The sequence below is a fragment of the Hemiscyllium ocellatum genome, chromosome 17, assembly GCF_020745735.1.
Source record: "Hemiscyllium ocellatum isolate sHemOce1 chromosome 17, sHemOce1.pat.X.cur, whole genome shotgun sequence".
NCBI lineage: Eukaryota > Metazoa > Chordata > Chondrichthyes > Orectolobiformes > Hemiscylliidae > Hemiscyllium > Hemiscyllium ocellatum.
In genome coordinates this window covers 25,733,418-25,749,422 of record NC_083417.1, presented here as the reverse complement: position 1 = coordinate 25,749,422, position 16,005 = coordinate 25,733,418, and the positions used below count along the sequence as shown (strand labels likewise).

The window sequence follows — 16,005 nt, the reverse complement described above, 5'->3', positions numbered from 1 at the left end:
AACATAGATTCAGTTTCCTCACAGCCAGCTATTAGAGTAAACATTCCTGTTCTTATCTGTCAGCCAGGGCTCTCTGATTGTACCAGATTAAGAGTCCCAATCAGGGGACTCATATTCTACAAGATCCACCCAGCTGACCTCATTGTAATCATTGCAATAAATATCAAACTAAATGAAACTCTACATGTGTATCTAGTCCTTATACATACTTTCTAATCAACATGTTCAGAGATGTTGCAACACACTTCTGGAGCAGTTGAAACATGAACCCAGGCCTCCTGGCTCAGAGGTGTAGTCCTTACATTCTTCCTTTTGACATTGGGACCAAAGGAAATAACATTACAGAATACAGTTGATGTTACCTTTTGTCCAGATAGTTACGAAGTACTGAAATGTGAATTTGTTTGGAATCTTGCAACTTTCTTTCCCTCCCAGCACCATTGTCTAAGGACCTTATTTTTACTTAAATTTAATATAGATTTGCAGCTTGTTTCCAGCCAACAAGACCATTTAGGGTAGTGAGAATTGAGTAGCTTCATGAATCATTGTGATTTTCTGGTTAAGTATTTCAACTAACTGAAAACAGTCTAAAAATATCAAAAGAGAGCACACTTACAAGGGTACGCAATCTGCTTTGAGATATCCACATTGAATGCTGACATGCATCAGTGAGACAAAAAGAATTTTTTAAAATGAAAGATGACTCAAAAGCCTATCAATGATGAAACAAACGGGAGTTGAAATAACGCAGAGTTTTAACTTCTGGGGCTGGATGGAAAATCTAGGTCAGACTTAAGAGCTGTGAGTCTCCCATGTCTGCTGGTTGAGAAAGGGCAATATCAAATAAGCTGGGACAGCTTGCTAACAATCTAGCTATAATTGTTAAATTCACTCAGGTCAACGACAATGTAGCTACAAATCATCGCTTGGTGATACAGAACTGGAGTACTGCTGAAACAGACAAATTTTGTAAAAGCTTTTGTCTTTCAAGTATCAGGACAATTTGCAAGAATATCAACATGAAGAGGAAAAAAATTATCCTTCATGAGTGAAATATGCTGATTAATTGACATGTGCTCACTGATAGTTGTTATTACCTTGTAGATTCTGGTAGAGATACCTGAGAATGAATGGGACAAGGGAATAGATGATGGTTGTATATTAATTAAGGGATCATCGAAAGGGAACTCGAGTGCATGTTAACACAAAAAGCAAGTAATCAGTGTGTTTGGAATTTCTGAAGTGTGAGTAGCAATAAAACTCTGAGGAGAAAACAATATACCTGTTCTCTGTCTAAGTATGGAACAGAAGATCTGAAGGAAAAAGATGGATGCATGGATCAAAGAGAGTTTATTGTATTGGTCCACCAGAGGTTTCAGACCAGGGATGAATTTGTCACGCCAAAATCTTTCAATTGTGGAGTACTGGATGAAGTGACACACTTATATAGTATGCAGAATAGCTTGGTTAAATTGGTTTGCAGACTTTGCATAATTAGAGTGAGAGAAAAATTAAGGAATCTGGGAATGAAAGCATTCTAAAATCTTTAAGACCAATAGTCATTCCCTGCAAAGTAGCTGGAATCATCATTTTATTAACACAACTGCAATATACAGTGAAATACTGTTGTTACTGGCTAAATTGTTGTTATTGAGTAAATTGGCTAGATACCCAACAGAGTTGCCATTTTGAGTTCATCAAGTTGAACAATTATGAAACATCTCAAGGTAGGTGACATTATTCAGGTAGAAAATAAATGAAAAATGAAAATGGATCACTATGTTTTGAAACTTTGCCTATTAGGAAAAGTCAGGAACTTGAAATGTATTGATCTTAGTCGTGCTTCTTATGCAAACCTCTGTGATGTGTTCTCAAGTACAGGAGGGTTTGTAATCGTCCTTTTGGTTGAGGAAAGTAAATGTTGCCCTTGAGCTTAGGAAGTTAAAAATATCAGAGGAATGATAAAGCATACTTTAGTAACAGCAATTGTCCAAGTTATTGAGGCAGTGAATATGGTGCTTTTCTTTGCAAAAAGGTATTCAGTGCAATACCAACCCAGCACCAATAAAGAAGTTACTATGGCATAAGTTACATTAAAAAAATGCTTGAATGAAACAAAAACTCAGGATCAATGTCAATTTTAATCAATAGATTCTAGAGAACAGAAAAATCTCAAAAATGAAATAGGTGGACAGCAACAGTCAGCTGTCTGAATACAAAGAAAGGTGCAAGCACAAACAAACTATTAGAAGCGGTGAGAAAGAAGTTTGGAACTTTAACATACACTAGAAAAACTCATGATATGGAGATGCTGATGTGCAGCACTCCAAAAGCTTGCATTTCCAATTAAACTTGTTGGACTATAACCTGGTGTTGTATGATTTTTAACTTTAAAAAAATTCAAGTGGAGGGGATGTGATATTTACTTTATTATTGTATAGATTGGTGACCTATTTGAAAATGAAACAAAAGGAAATTTGTTATTATCTAGAAGGATCCCCAGAGTTGCCTGAGATGTAATGGATCTAGTGAACAGGTAGTGGTTAGGTATGAATTAAGGGATAATTGCATGTGAATTAGATGTATAAACATGAGAGCAAGTAATCAGTGTGGTTGGAGTATGAGTAGCAATAAACCTCCTGCTAGAAAAGTCTATACCTATGCTTTGTCTGAATGGCATTAAAGCTGTGGTATTTAATAATAGATACAAACATTGTTATGGAGAATACACAAGTTAGGTAAGGACTGACAATCAACTGTCAAACCTTGTTTAAATTTAAACTCAGCCTGCCTGATAATCTTAAATTAGTTGGACAACATGTGATCAATAATATTGATTTGCTTAGAATTATACTGACAACCAATTTAAGATGGCCATTCAGGCCCACAATGTAAGCCATACATATTAATACACAGACCCATTTTGTTTGCAGACAGAAACAAGAGCACATATACTGTGTTTGTTTCTGCCTCATCCTTCAAAGTTATTCCTTGACCAACGAGTCAACCCGCTTGGTTTAAATTTAAACAAAGCTTGGTGGTTAACTGTTAGTAAATGGGAAGGCAGTAGTTTATTGGAAATATCTCTGGATTACCAATCCATAAGGCCAGACCAATCATCTGACAACATACATTTGAATCCTATCAGTGATAGATGAAGAGATTTGAATTCAAAGAAATATTGAACTTAGAGCTGGTCTGATGACATCATGTAACCACTGTCAGATGTCAACAAAATCCTAACTGATTTTTGGAAAGGAAATCTATTATTACTTGGTCTGGTCTACTTGTGTCTCCAGACCCAAAGCAATGTCGTTGACTCTTAACTGCCCTCTGGACAATTATGGTTGGGCAGTGAATGCTGGCCTAGCCAACAACACCTACATCATGTTAACATATAATAAAAAAAATCTAACTAATGCTGTCTGTCTGGCAAAATCTCTACTAGTCAATGTCAACTAATCAGTATGGACTTCCGTACAGTGTAAATATATTGCTCCCCTTTATTTTGATGTTATTGTGAATTGTCCTGATGAGTGATAGAAGAAAATTTTAGCAATGTGACTTTTATTCTGCAATGGGACCGTTACTGTAATAAATAATGACAGCACTAATATTAGGTTTTGTCATGTTGCTGGATCAAAATTTATGTTTTAACTAAAGTTTTATGTGATGTCAGTACTGAGAAGCAGAGCATACTACACCTTTGAGTACAAATTTCACAAAAAGACACAAAATACAGGGTGGTGTTCACAAATCCAAACATAAGTGAAACAGACAGGATTATCCTGTACCATATAAATTGCTGTCTGCTATTCTTTATGTTTAACATTGGTGAGCCCAATGACCCTGTTGATTAAAAGCAACGGATACATGAATAAAATCTAAATCTGTCAAGATCTTGCATGCTAACCACAGATGTGCAAGAGATGACAGTAGAACTTGCAGTTTGTGAAAGAGTTTGACAACTATAAGTACAACACAGCCTTGCAGACTGCTTCAGCATAAGTTCCAATGAACTGGGAATTACATTATATAAAGGGCTTACTGATATTACGCATCTTAAAATGTAAGCATTTTAACTCATGAGAATTAAACAGATGGTAAAAATTAGTTACAGCGATCAATTTTTAATTGTGAAGAGGCACTAGTTAAACAAGCCTGTGCAAAAACACATTGGCACTTATCAGGCAAAACACTGCAGGTGTCTACAATACAATATAATTAACTCTTTACATTCTTGCCAACAACAACATTTATTTTGGCAATTCAGAAAATCATTGAATGGGCCCCTAACAATTGCAAGCATTATTTTGTCAAAATCACCGTACACAGTTAAGATTTAAATGCCACACAGGCATTAAGTTGTTTAAAATAAATGACAAGTTCTACATGGAAGCAATATAAATACAAGTAATTGTAAAGTAGGAACCTTTCAGCTATTTAGCACAATTATAATTTTGGGTATTTCTTATCTTCTGAACATCTATATTACTGTATAATTTTTACATTATTCCTAATTAAACTAAGGGCCACCTGAGCCTAATTTTGCAACCTCTTCTAGCTTTCTTTCCCCCTACTTTGGCAATCTGCCACCATTGCCACAGGGGACCCAGCAAATCCAACAAGCACCGTTATTCCTATTACCGAGAGTTTCTATTACCAAGAGACTCTTTCCAACAATATTATGAAAAAAATAACAGACTCCAAATCCCACTACATGAGTTCAGTGACAGATGTCACAGGATTCAGCACAATGTGTTAAAATATGCTAGGGCACTCTGATCTTTTTTAATCACCTTGCAGGAGATTACATTTAATATATTATAATGTGCTCTGGCAGAATTCCAAGTCCAATATTCTTACAAGAACATGTTACTGTTAATAATACGAGGATATGGAAGAATTGTCCCCTACTGAGAGCTACTGTATCAACAGAAAAAATTCTGCCAAAATGAAAGGACAATTTTTTTTTAAATTGTTGTGAAAACTGGAAAGATGCATCATTCTCAATTTGTTCCAACAGAGAGGGGGAGGGGAAGGGACTGAGGCGGAGTAGGGGCTGGGTGGTAGTTTCAAATTGTTAATTTGGATTTATTCAGTAAATTTACATTTCTCTTTGAAATTCTGTCCAAAGTCTAAACTCTATCCTCAGACCAGCACCCACTTAATTGTATTAATCTTAATGAATCAAACTACTGTGAAAGGTGTGTAGGTCATGGGTTTATTTATCTTTTGTTCTCTATTAAATACAACATTAATTCTGAAGTCACAAACAATGAACAAATGTTAACTGTGTCTTGGTTAATATTTAAAAAAACATAACCCAACAAACAGGAACTCAAGTGACAAGACAACAGTGTAGAGCTAGTCCATCAATCAAGTTTCTCCTGGAATTTATCTTCTGGCAAACAAAATAGCTCTGATTGCTGGAATAGTGGCAGTAAGTTGTTGGATATATTATTCTAAATGACGGCGTTCCAACCCTAACTTGATCAAAATGAAGGCAGCACCTATATGTAAAGCCTATGTTATAGCTTTAAAAAATGCTCAAAGAAACATAATCAATGTTTTGAACTTGAATATGTTCAAGAACTTTACATCAACATTTTTTAACATTTGATGAAAACTTCACAAACTTTCCTACAACTGTTCTCTAATCAAAAGCTAAGCAATGGTACTTTGTACCCAATGTTTGGGCTCTGTATTCTATTATGATTGTGGCTTCACAGGTCTAGCATTGCAGTGCCAGACTTTCAATTAGAGACCTTGAGTTTAAATCCTAGCCTCGATGCGCTTTACTGGTGCTCAGCCAAACTCCTTGATGGTACATAGTACTATCTTGTATTACATAGTGCTCCATCCTGGGGGAGATGATGAGAACAATTTGTCAGGATAATGCTTCAGCTTAAACTGCCGTGCCTCCAATTAGCCATGGCACTGGCAGCAGCCAGGCAGGTCCAATGCCTTTTGTCCTCCTTGCTATGATGTACTCCAAGTGCTTCTCTCCAGTATGAAATATCAGTATAATGATGAGTCAAAGGTTGCATAACTAAGCTCCACAGACCAATGGGATGCAGTGCTGAAAATTCACCATCCATCCCAACTTGTCTCAGTGGTAGCACTTCTGCCTCTAAGTCAGAATAAGATGGATTTAACTTCAGTTTCAGTGACTGGAACAGATAATTCAGATTGTCCAGTTTTGAAAAAGAGCTGCGCTGTCAGTGGATCTGACTTGTTGACGAAATCTCAAGCCAAGGGATGTTAAAGATGACATGGAACTGTTTGAGGAAAGGAACAGAGAGGTACTCCTGGCATACTAGCCAACATTTATTCTCAACTAACATTTAAAATTGATTATCTAGTTTCTACATTTTGTTGTGTGTAAATTGGCTATCATATTTACAACATTACAATAGTGACTACATTCCAAAAATACTTAATTGCTTGTGGAGAACTTTGGACAAATAGTTTCATCTAAAGCAAGCCTAACTTTTGCTGCAAAGTCATCTTAGTGAATAATAATCAATGTTTATACATGTGCAAATGTTGTACAAGGGTTTGTGTGGTACAGCGGAGCCTGGAGGTTCAGCTTCAAGTCCCACCTGCTCCAGAGGTGTGTGATAACATCTCTGAACAGGCTGATGAAAAATAAATCCCAATGTTGTACAAGTCACTTGCACTTACCAAGAATGGACTACTTCTGCATAAAATCTGAAAGCATTTTGAAACTGCATACAGCTGAGGAAAACAATTTTTACAACCAATATTAAATGCCATTATAGAGGTAGTTAGTGTGTGAATAATTGATATTTTTTAAAAAATTGATGTATAGCATTCTCCCATTGTAAAATAAAGACAAAATGACAAGTTTAAGTGATATTCACATCAACAAAAAAAATGCTGATCTTTCTCTTGGAGATGGTGGGTGTCAGTAATTAAAAATAATCTCTTAGATGCAGGCAATGTTAGCAAGGCTAGCATTCCTACATGCCTGGCAGATGATCTGCAAATTGTTGGACAAATATTTTGTCTGCTTGGCCAATTCAAAGGACCCTCATATTGTATTGTGTATTGTAGTAAGTTCACCCCAGATTCTCATGGTTTGCCCAATTCTGAATACGATCGCTTCTGTGCAGTATTATTAACTGTATTTATACATCATACAAAGATGTGTATCTAGTATAACATTATTTATCCTTACTTGTCTTTCCTCTGAGGAAGGGTCACTAGACTCAAAACACTGACTTCTACTTCTTTCTACAGATGCTGCTAGACCTACTGAGTTTATCTAGCAATTTTTGCTTTTGTTTCAGATTTCCATCATCTGCAGTTCTTTGGTTTATTTCCTTATTGCAATGATATTTACGATGTCGAGGCTTTCATAGTGTCCAGAACAAGGCTATCATTATAGACTTAGAGAATTTGGGTTATTTATTTTGGAGGAACATAAACTGTAAGAGATTCAGTTCAGTTGTTTCAAAATAAAATGAAAGTACGTTTGGACAAGATATTCAAAATAATTATATTAATAAAAAATGTTGATAAAATACATGGATAGAAGAAAGTCCATTAAATGTAAGTGGTTACAGGGTCATAATTAGGCTAAGTTCAGTCCATATTTCTCCTGAATTCAAATTTTACCATCTGTCATGGTGGGATTCAAAACGCTAACCCCAGAACATTAATCTAGGGTTCTGGATTGCTAGTCCAGTGACATTAGTTATGCTCACCCCTCCCTAAAATATGAAATCATACTTCCTTTCTGACAGTATGGAGATGTTTTAAAATCAACCAATTAGGGGCCAGGTGGGACTTGATCCCAGACATTCTGGCCCAGATGTAGGGACATTGCCACTGCACCTCAAAGAATCCCTCTATACTTCTCTGCAACACACTACCAGCAGACATGTTCAAGTGAAGGTGTCCTGCAATTTGTTCTGAAGATATCTGTAAACTTCCTTAATCGAAGTACACTAACATTATAAGAAGGCCAGAAGTTTAAGTAAGATTCTACATGAATGAATAGTGAGCTGCAATGTAGTGGACCCTACAGAGTTCTCCTGAAACTGACTGCAGGATTTCCCTTTTTGTTTGCCTATCCATATACCTAATATTTTCAAAGGCGAGGAAGAGGGTGAGTTGAGATGATGTGGGAAATGGAGTAAATGCTGATGGATCCAGATGGTTCTTCAAATCCTTTTAATCAACTGGTATAGTTTGATCTGAGCACTTTACTGAATCATAAGTTAACACTTTCTCACCGATACAGATATGTTGGGGAAGGCCAAAGGGACATATTGTCTGTGCTACTTCGAGTACACTGAAAGGTTTTGTTGATCCTTCTTAATCAGAACTGTGAGCAAATTTTTAAATGAACTTGCCACTACGCAATCTGCAATAACATCAGGCTTCCTTTACATCAAGGTCTACTAACTGATGTGTGCAGTTTCACTCAAGAAAAGCCTTTGAATTTACATCAATTACACTGTCCTATTCATAAATTATTCAAATTCAAATTATCTACCATTGTAAAAACAGTTTAGCACCTGTAGAACTGCTTCATTTCAGAACATTTGGGTTCAGACTGTTTACTCAAGTCCAAAATCTAAACATGATGTTACAAAAACCTCCTCACTAGAACTATTACTATTTTTTTTCAAAATGAGTCAACAATCTTCCATTAATAACTTATTCTACATTTTATAATGCTTATGCTGGTGATACTTGTCACAAAACTTCCCCTCTCCTTCCAGTTATTTAGTAAGTTGCCTCAAAATTTAAGTGAAACTTGAATGTTATTTTAAAAACAATAAAGAACATGCAGCGTCATTCAGTCTCATAACAAAATCAAATTTTGCATTAAAATTAATGGGCAACCTGTTGGTAACGGTGAAGCAGCCAAACACACTGCAGACATTCTGGATGAAAATCTCAGTTAAACAATAAAAATTGGTCCAACATTGTTCTTAATTCAATTGTGTTTGATCTTACTTTAAAACCCGGTAAACATTTCTCTCTAGTACCCTCTTTACTGTTCACATTATGTATTGTCGTCTATCTGGGGACAAGTATGCCAGGCTGATTTACAGTTTACAGTTAAACTGTATAATAGAGGTCATCATATTCCTTCATAATGCAGACCACAATTTACATCACGGCTTTTTATTCAAAGACCATAAAATTTCATATTTTTACGAGAAGTTTAACACTTCACATTCTGTTTTAATATTTTTTACATGTAAGTGCTGTCGTGGACATGGTCCAGGGCAGTTATCACAAAATTATTTTTGAAATCCGCCCAACTTAAGGAATAATGATTATCAAGCTGCCAATCAGACTGAGTGGTCATTTTTCAGTGTAAGACCTCAATGGAATCAAATGTTTCATAAGATTACTTTTCCTATAAATGGCGAACATTTTTTACTGCTTTACTGGGATGTATCACTGGCAAGGCTTACCTACATGAAGTTGGTAATGGACACCTTCTTGAACCACCGCACTCTCTCTAGTCAAACTATGTTTACAATGTTTTCTGCAGTGGTCTAATATAACATTTCAGAGGACATTTAAAACAATGGATCTGGAGTCACATTCAGGCCAGATTGGGTAAGAATAGCAGATTTCTCTCTTTGAATGCCATGAGTAAATCAGGTGGGGTTTTACACCATTGCAGTAGTGTTGTGATCATTATTATTGAGACCAGCATTTCATTCCCGATTTATTAACTAATCAAATTTCAGTTCCTCAGTTGCCATGGTGGGATTTGAACTCATGTCTGAACATTAGTACAGGCCTCAGTACGGCTGGTCTAATATCTATCTTCACTGCTGTCATCCATGAACATTAGATTGTGTGGTACTTTAAATTTGAAGACATACATTTATACACATATGGAACAATAGCTAAGGACCATGTGGACATTATTTGAAATAAAGTTATTATTTATTACCTAGTGCAGGTGCAAGTGCTGATACTGGGTTTGAGGGGTCCAGTTGGAATCCGCCCAGCATAAACTGTGTGTCAGTTGTGTTTTCCAGCTTCAGGCCGGGGAGATTCATATTCTGGGCCAGGTAGTACTGGTAAAGCTCGGCCTCTGCAGGTGCCAGGTTACTGAGGCCTAAGTGTCTGTTGTGCTGAATCTGGTTCATGTTCTGCTGGAGCAGCATCATGTTGTGCATGTGCTTCTCACTGGTCATGTGAATGCGCAGGTTCCTGGCTACATTCGTCTCGTAGTCGCACACCTCGCACCGCCAAGTGGGTTTGGTTTTTGGTTTGGTGGGCGAGGAGGCCCCGCAGGTGCTCATACTGGCGGCCGCTGCCGCGGCAACGGCTGCAGCCGCCACAGCTGTTCCAGCAGTGTGGCTAAAAACTTGGTCGCCCCCGCCATTCTGTAGGTTCTGCATGTTATTGAGATGCTTGTCGGACTGCATATGAATACTGAGATTGCCTTTGGTTGTAGTGGAATAGTTACACACCTCACATCGGAAAGGCTTGTAACCACATGTATAGCTCTCGCCCCGGGCCAACCGAGGGTGAGGTTGCCCAGATTTGCAATACACACATGAGCCACCGGATTCTGGGTGCTTTTCCTTCATGTGGGCCTCCAGCGTCTGCTGGTACTTGTAGTGCCAGTTACACTTTGGACACTTCAAGGTCTTGCATGAGTTCCGAGAATGCATCATGGTCATGTGCCCACCGAGGGAACGGGAGGAGCCCAGGACCGTGTCGCACTTCGGACACTCAACGCTGCTTCCGGATGAGCATTCCCCACCCCCCAGGTCGCAGGGAGTGCTGGCATGCTGGTGATGGGAGGTATAGTTTCCTTCCTCGCCATCGACAGGTTCATTTGGTTCAGGAGCTGTGGCACTGTCTTTATTGGCACTTTCATCTACAAAGTCCGTCCTACTACTCTCAGTATTACCGACACTGCTGTCACCACTTGCACTGTCGTTTGACAAGCTCACTGCATTCCTCCCGTTTGCACCATCGAAAACAACAAAGGAAGAAGTAGAAGAAGAAGAGGTGCCCCTTGGAGAAGGGTTTAGCACATTAGGCATTAAAGGAGATTTAGAAATGCTTTGGTTTGAGAGAGCGAGTTCCTTGCTGCTACATGCATCAGCCTCAGGGTCTTCCTGGGGCTCATCATCATCCTCATCCGACTCATTTGTGAACAGTTCCTTGCACTCCTCATCTTCCTCTGCTTGCTCAGCAGAGTCCGCCTTTTCTATGAGGCTACTGTCAGCGCTAAACTCTCCACTGGCTTTTTTCTTCTCAATTTCCATCCCCAAGTCCTTGCTCTCTGGCATTTTGGTAGGCCCGGAAGCAAGGTGGCCCAGAGGGACTGAGGTAATTGGGGTCTTTAGGGCCGAGCTTGTCAGCCCTCCAAGGTTCAACAGAGCACTTTGTGCCAGAGGGATTGAATGAGGCTGTTCAGCTGCACTCGTGTTACCTTCAGAGTCTTTTAATAAAGCCAGACCAGCCTGGACAGCCTCATCACCATCAACATGGATTCCACTAAAAGTACCGTAGAAGTTCGGACCAGGGCCAATGAGGTTAGCTGTGGAAACTAAAGGGTGTTGAAAGTTTTTGTTTTTTGGTTCCAGAAAGCTTATAAGAGGTTCCTTGTCTTTGCCTATCCCTTGGATGATAGCAGACACGTTCTTATTACTTAAGAGCTTGTGCTCCTCTTCACTAAGGGTCATTCGGTGGTCATGCACAGCATGCGTTACAAATGACCTCACATATCCAAAAGACAACTTGCACAAAAAACACATTAAAATCGGCTTTCGTTTGCCATAGAGCACGAAACTGTCAAACTTAGACAAGTCCACATTGTTTGGGACATCTTTGGATACACAAGAGTTTTTGGCAGAGCCATCACTGTTCAGGTAATCCTTGTTGCTTTTGTGTCGCACATCAAAAACACGGAAAGTGTGCAAGACAGGACTGATGCCTGTCAGTGCTGAGGTATTTGGGAATGTCTGGTCAGAACCAAACCACTTCCCAAAAGATGAGGCTATGTGAAAAGTGTTGATGATCTGTGGGTAGACAGAGACGGATGTTGCAGAGGTGGACTCCCCTTGCTTGTTCCCAGCATTGGACATAGAGTTCATGAACAAAGCTGGGAGAACACTACTGCCACTGGACCCTCCAGACTGGATACTTTGCATGAGCTGGTTCACATTCTCTACGATGTAGGCAGAGCCATCTGCCTGATAGACAATCTCCCCAGTCAGATTCTCCACATCGCTTTCCTCTGCCTCGCTCATTTCACTGTCACTTTCCTCCTGGAGGAGCTGAGGATGGGAGTTCGGGCAATGATGTTCCATGTACTTTTGTAAACTTGAGAATGAGGATGAGCACTCGTTGCAGCTGACCTCCTTCGAGGACAGTGAGGGGTGTGAAACAACAGCCGCTGCAGCAGTCTCTGAGCTGCACTCGTCGAAGGATGTCCTCAGGTTCTCACACGGGACGCAGTTCTCTCGTGCAGACTCCATTGAACCAGCTTTATCAGAGACCTGGGGGTTGGATTCAGTCCATTCCTGATGCTGGGTTGCGCTGCACCCATCCTCTTGCCCAGTGATGGTAGGGGAGTCACAGGTTTCCATAGTGATGGCTACATGAGCGTTTCATTGCAACCAGTCCGGCAGGGGCCTAAAAATTGAAACAAAATAGTCAATAAATGGGTGTACTACACAAAGAAATAAACTCTTACGTCTGACACACTGTTACCAAATACTTTAGGATAGATTAGCCTTGAGAGGGATATAATTCCTCTATATTTTACAGAGAACCTCGTATTTACAAGATTACCATTCCATCAAATTCTCAGGCTTGAAGTATTGTTGGCAATAAAAGTGGCCAAACGTAGAATTCATTAGTGTGAAATTTCTCTGTGCACTATTTTAGTTGGGGTATTAGCTACAATCAAGTAAAATGTGCTCATGTTGGACTTAAAACACCAGATAGAGGAATATCCTACAAATAGGTTAAATTCCTGTCCACTAATTTTGCCAATGACTTCTAAGCAAATAGCATTAAAAAAACTGTGAACGGATAAGTTAAATATTTATTTCATCAGCTCTTCAAAGTACATCAAATAATCTATACAAACTTAGCATACAGACTTGATTAACACTGTTTTTAAAGGATGCATTTCCACTGGCGGACAGGTAGGGCCGGGAGGAACACTTTGCAATTGGTCTTTGACTTATACCTTAAATATTAATTCACGCGCTTGTTGGCACATCATACTCGAACCACTTTTATTCAGAACACTTGACAGCATGGGTGGCACAGTGGCTCAGTGGTTAGCACTGCTGCCTCACAACATCAGGGACCTGGGTTCAATGCCAGCCTCAGGCGACTATCTGTGTGGAGTTTGCACATTCTCCCCATGTCTGTGTGAGTTTCCTCCAGGTACTCTGGTTTCCTCGCACAGTCACAAAGATGTACAGATTAATGTGAATTGGCCATGCTAAATTGTCCATAGTGTTCAGGGATGTGTAAGTTAGGTGCATGGGTCATGATTAAATGTACAGCAATGGGGAATGTATTTGAGTGGGATACTCTTCTGAGGGTCGGTGTGGACTTGTTGGGTCAAAGGGTCTGTTCCACACTGTAAGGATTCTACGATTCTATGACACTCATTTGTTCCACTATCAACAAGCTTGGGACATTTTCAAGTACTAAAGACATTTTGAAAGTTTAACGAAGTGTGACACTTGAGGAACTAAGCGTGCAAGAATACTTTGGGGCAAGTGATCCAAAAGGGAAAAATTGCCCAACAAAACAGAATATATATATGTATATATATTTACACTAAGGTAACAGTAGAGGAGTGGATCAAATAAATCACAAGAGAGATTTGGTTTTAAAAATGTCAAGATTCCAACCATCAACAGTTTTCTTAGTTATTCTAGAATGCGGGCATTGTGTCCAAAGTAGTTTTGTCCTGAGTGGATATAAAGCTATTAATTTTGCTTTCGTGTAATTGTTTATGTTACTAACATTACTGATTGGTATTGGATTGGTGCTGTTGGACCCTTTCCGCTAACTGAAATGACAGTGTGACGAACTAGTGAAGCAAACATTTACTTAACCCAAGTTCAATCAATAAACCTTAGTCACAAAATTTCCACTTTGAAAACCAATCCAGCAGTAAACTAACTGAAAGCTAGGTAAGTCTGGGATTCTGTGCACATCACTCATCAAAACAAGATTTTAAAAAAAGCAACAAAAAGCAAGTATCTGTAATGCAATTACAATTTTTTTAACAGTCTAAAGTGGATTGTCTGTAGTTCTATGTTGCAGAAGGATTGGAAGACTAATATTGTTTGCCCACAGAGCTTTACATTGACTGACATCTGCTCAGCTACAAGTGCCTAAACTGTCACTAATTATAAATGAGATTTATAGTGCATACATTCAATACCATGTATGACTTTGCAGCTTTGCAATAGAAGGTGAATATTCTACTATCGTCGTTTGAATTAGGCTGCGGAAGATTTCAAGTGCATCAGCAGTTTCTTTACTGATGGAGGTGAATAACATTAACCCTCTTTTAACTTTAACGGAAGAATCAACAAATGCACATCTTTATAGCACCTTTAATGTCCTCCAGGTGTCCCAAAGTAGTTGACAGTAAATGAATTCCATTTGAAACGTAATGACCCCTGTTTTGTGGACAAAAGACATCAGCCAGAATGCCTAGAGTGAGACCTCAATGAAATAAGATGCAAGGTAAGCTATTTTTGGTGACATTGGTTCTGAGATAAATATTGGCGAGTGCTCTCAAAGAACTCTCCTCTTCTTCAAGTGGTGCCATGGGATCTGTTACATTCATCCAAGCAGGCACACTTGCCTTAATGTTTAATTCAAAAGATGTCACCCTCAGCTTTGTGCTCTAGACCACAACACAAAAGGAGGCCATGTGGCACTTGAAGCCAAGGATGACTCTTTTCATGAGGAGTCTTATTTGCTCCTTCTTCACACCTCTCCTTTCTTTTTCCAAATATTTGTTTACTTTCCTTTTGAAGTGAACTATTGAAAATGTAGCCACCAGCCTATTTGGCAGATCATTCCATATCTTAACAACCTTGGAGTTAAAATGGTTTTCTTCATGTTGTCTGTGCTTCGTTTTGCTTATCACCTCAAATCTCAGCCTTCTGTGTATCATTATTTCAACCATTAAAAATAACACATCTTTATTTGCTGTAGGATTTTAAATGCCACTTCTTGAAGGCTTTTATGGCACAGTGGGAGTATTTCACTCCCAGTCAGAGTACCTCTGAGCCAGAAGGCCTGGGTTCAAGGCCCGTCTCTTCCAGAAGTGTGTAGTAACATCGCTAAGCAGCTTGATTAGAAAATAGGTTAAAAAATGCCCCTCCCTCTTAGTATTGTCTGCATTAAGGAGAATAACAGAGGTATCGGTAACTCCTCAGCCCTGGAACCCTCGTGAACTTCTTCTGCATTGTCTCCCAAAGCTTCATGTCACTCTTAAACGAAATTGAACAGGATATTGTAGCTGTCAATGAGTTACTTTTAGTTATATTGGTTTAGCATTACTTCCTAGCTTTTGTAGTCTTCTATTTCTATTTATAAAGCTCAGGGTCTCCGATGCTTTCTTAATTTCTTCATTTGGCTGTCCTGCCACCTGCAAGGATCTGAGAACAAAGAATCGCAAGTTTTTCTCCAACATCTTTAAAATTGGATCATTCATTGTATCTCATTCTACCTATCAAAATACATGACTTAACACTGTTCTGTGTTGAATTTTATTTGTCATGTAGGTTGAATCTCCCAGTTCCATGTTTTGCATCATCTTCAAATTTCAGAATTCAAATTCATTAATTTTGAAGATGTGCCTTTGGTTCCTCATCTCTCCGACTGCTGGAAAGATCTTCTCCATATCCACTCCATCCAGACCTCTCAGTATTCTGTAAATTTCAATCAAATCTCCCATCTCCCTCTTAAACTCCATTGAGTACAGATCCTGCGTCC

At 38.9% G+C, this 16,005-nt stretch overlaps 1 protein-coding gene across 1 annotated transcript in view; it reads right to left on the bottom strand.

The window, feature by feature from the left end:
- Window positions 1-16,005, bottom strand: part of zfhx3b (zinc finger homeobox 3b) — a 496,343-nt gene that overhangs the window by 328,287 nt on the left and 152,051 nt on the right. Inside the window, exon 2 of the mRNA XM_060838007.1 lies at window positions 9,953-12,657. Within this exon, the coding sequence (XP_060693990.1) occupies window positions 9,953-12,611 (2,659 nt within the window). The 5' untranslated portion in view covers window positions 12,612-12,657. The remainder of the gene's footprint in view (window positions 1-9,952; window positions 12,658-16,005) is intronic.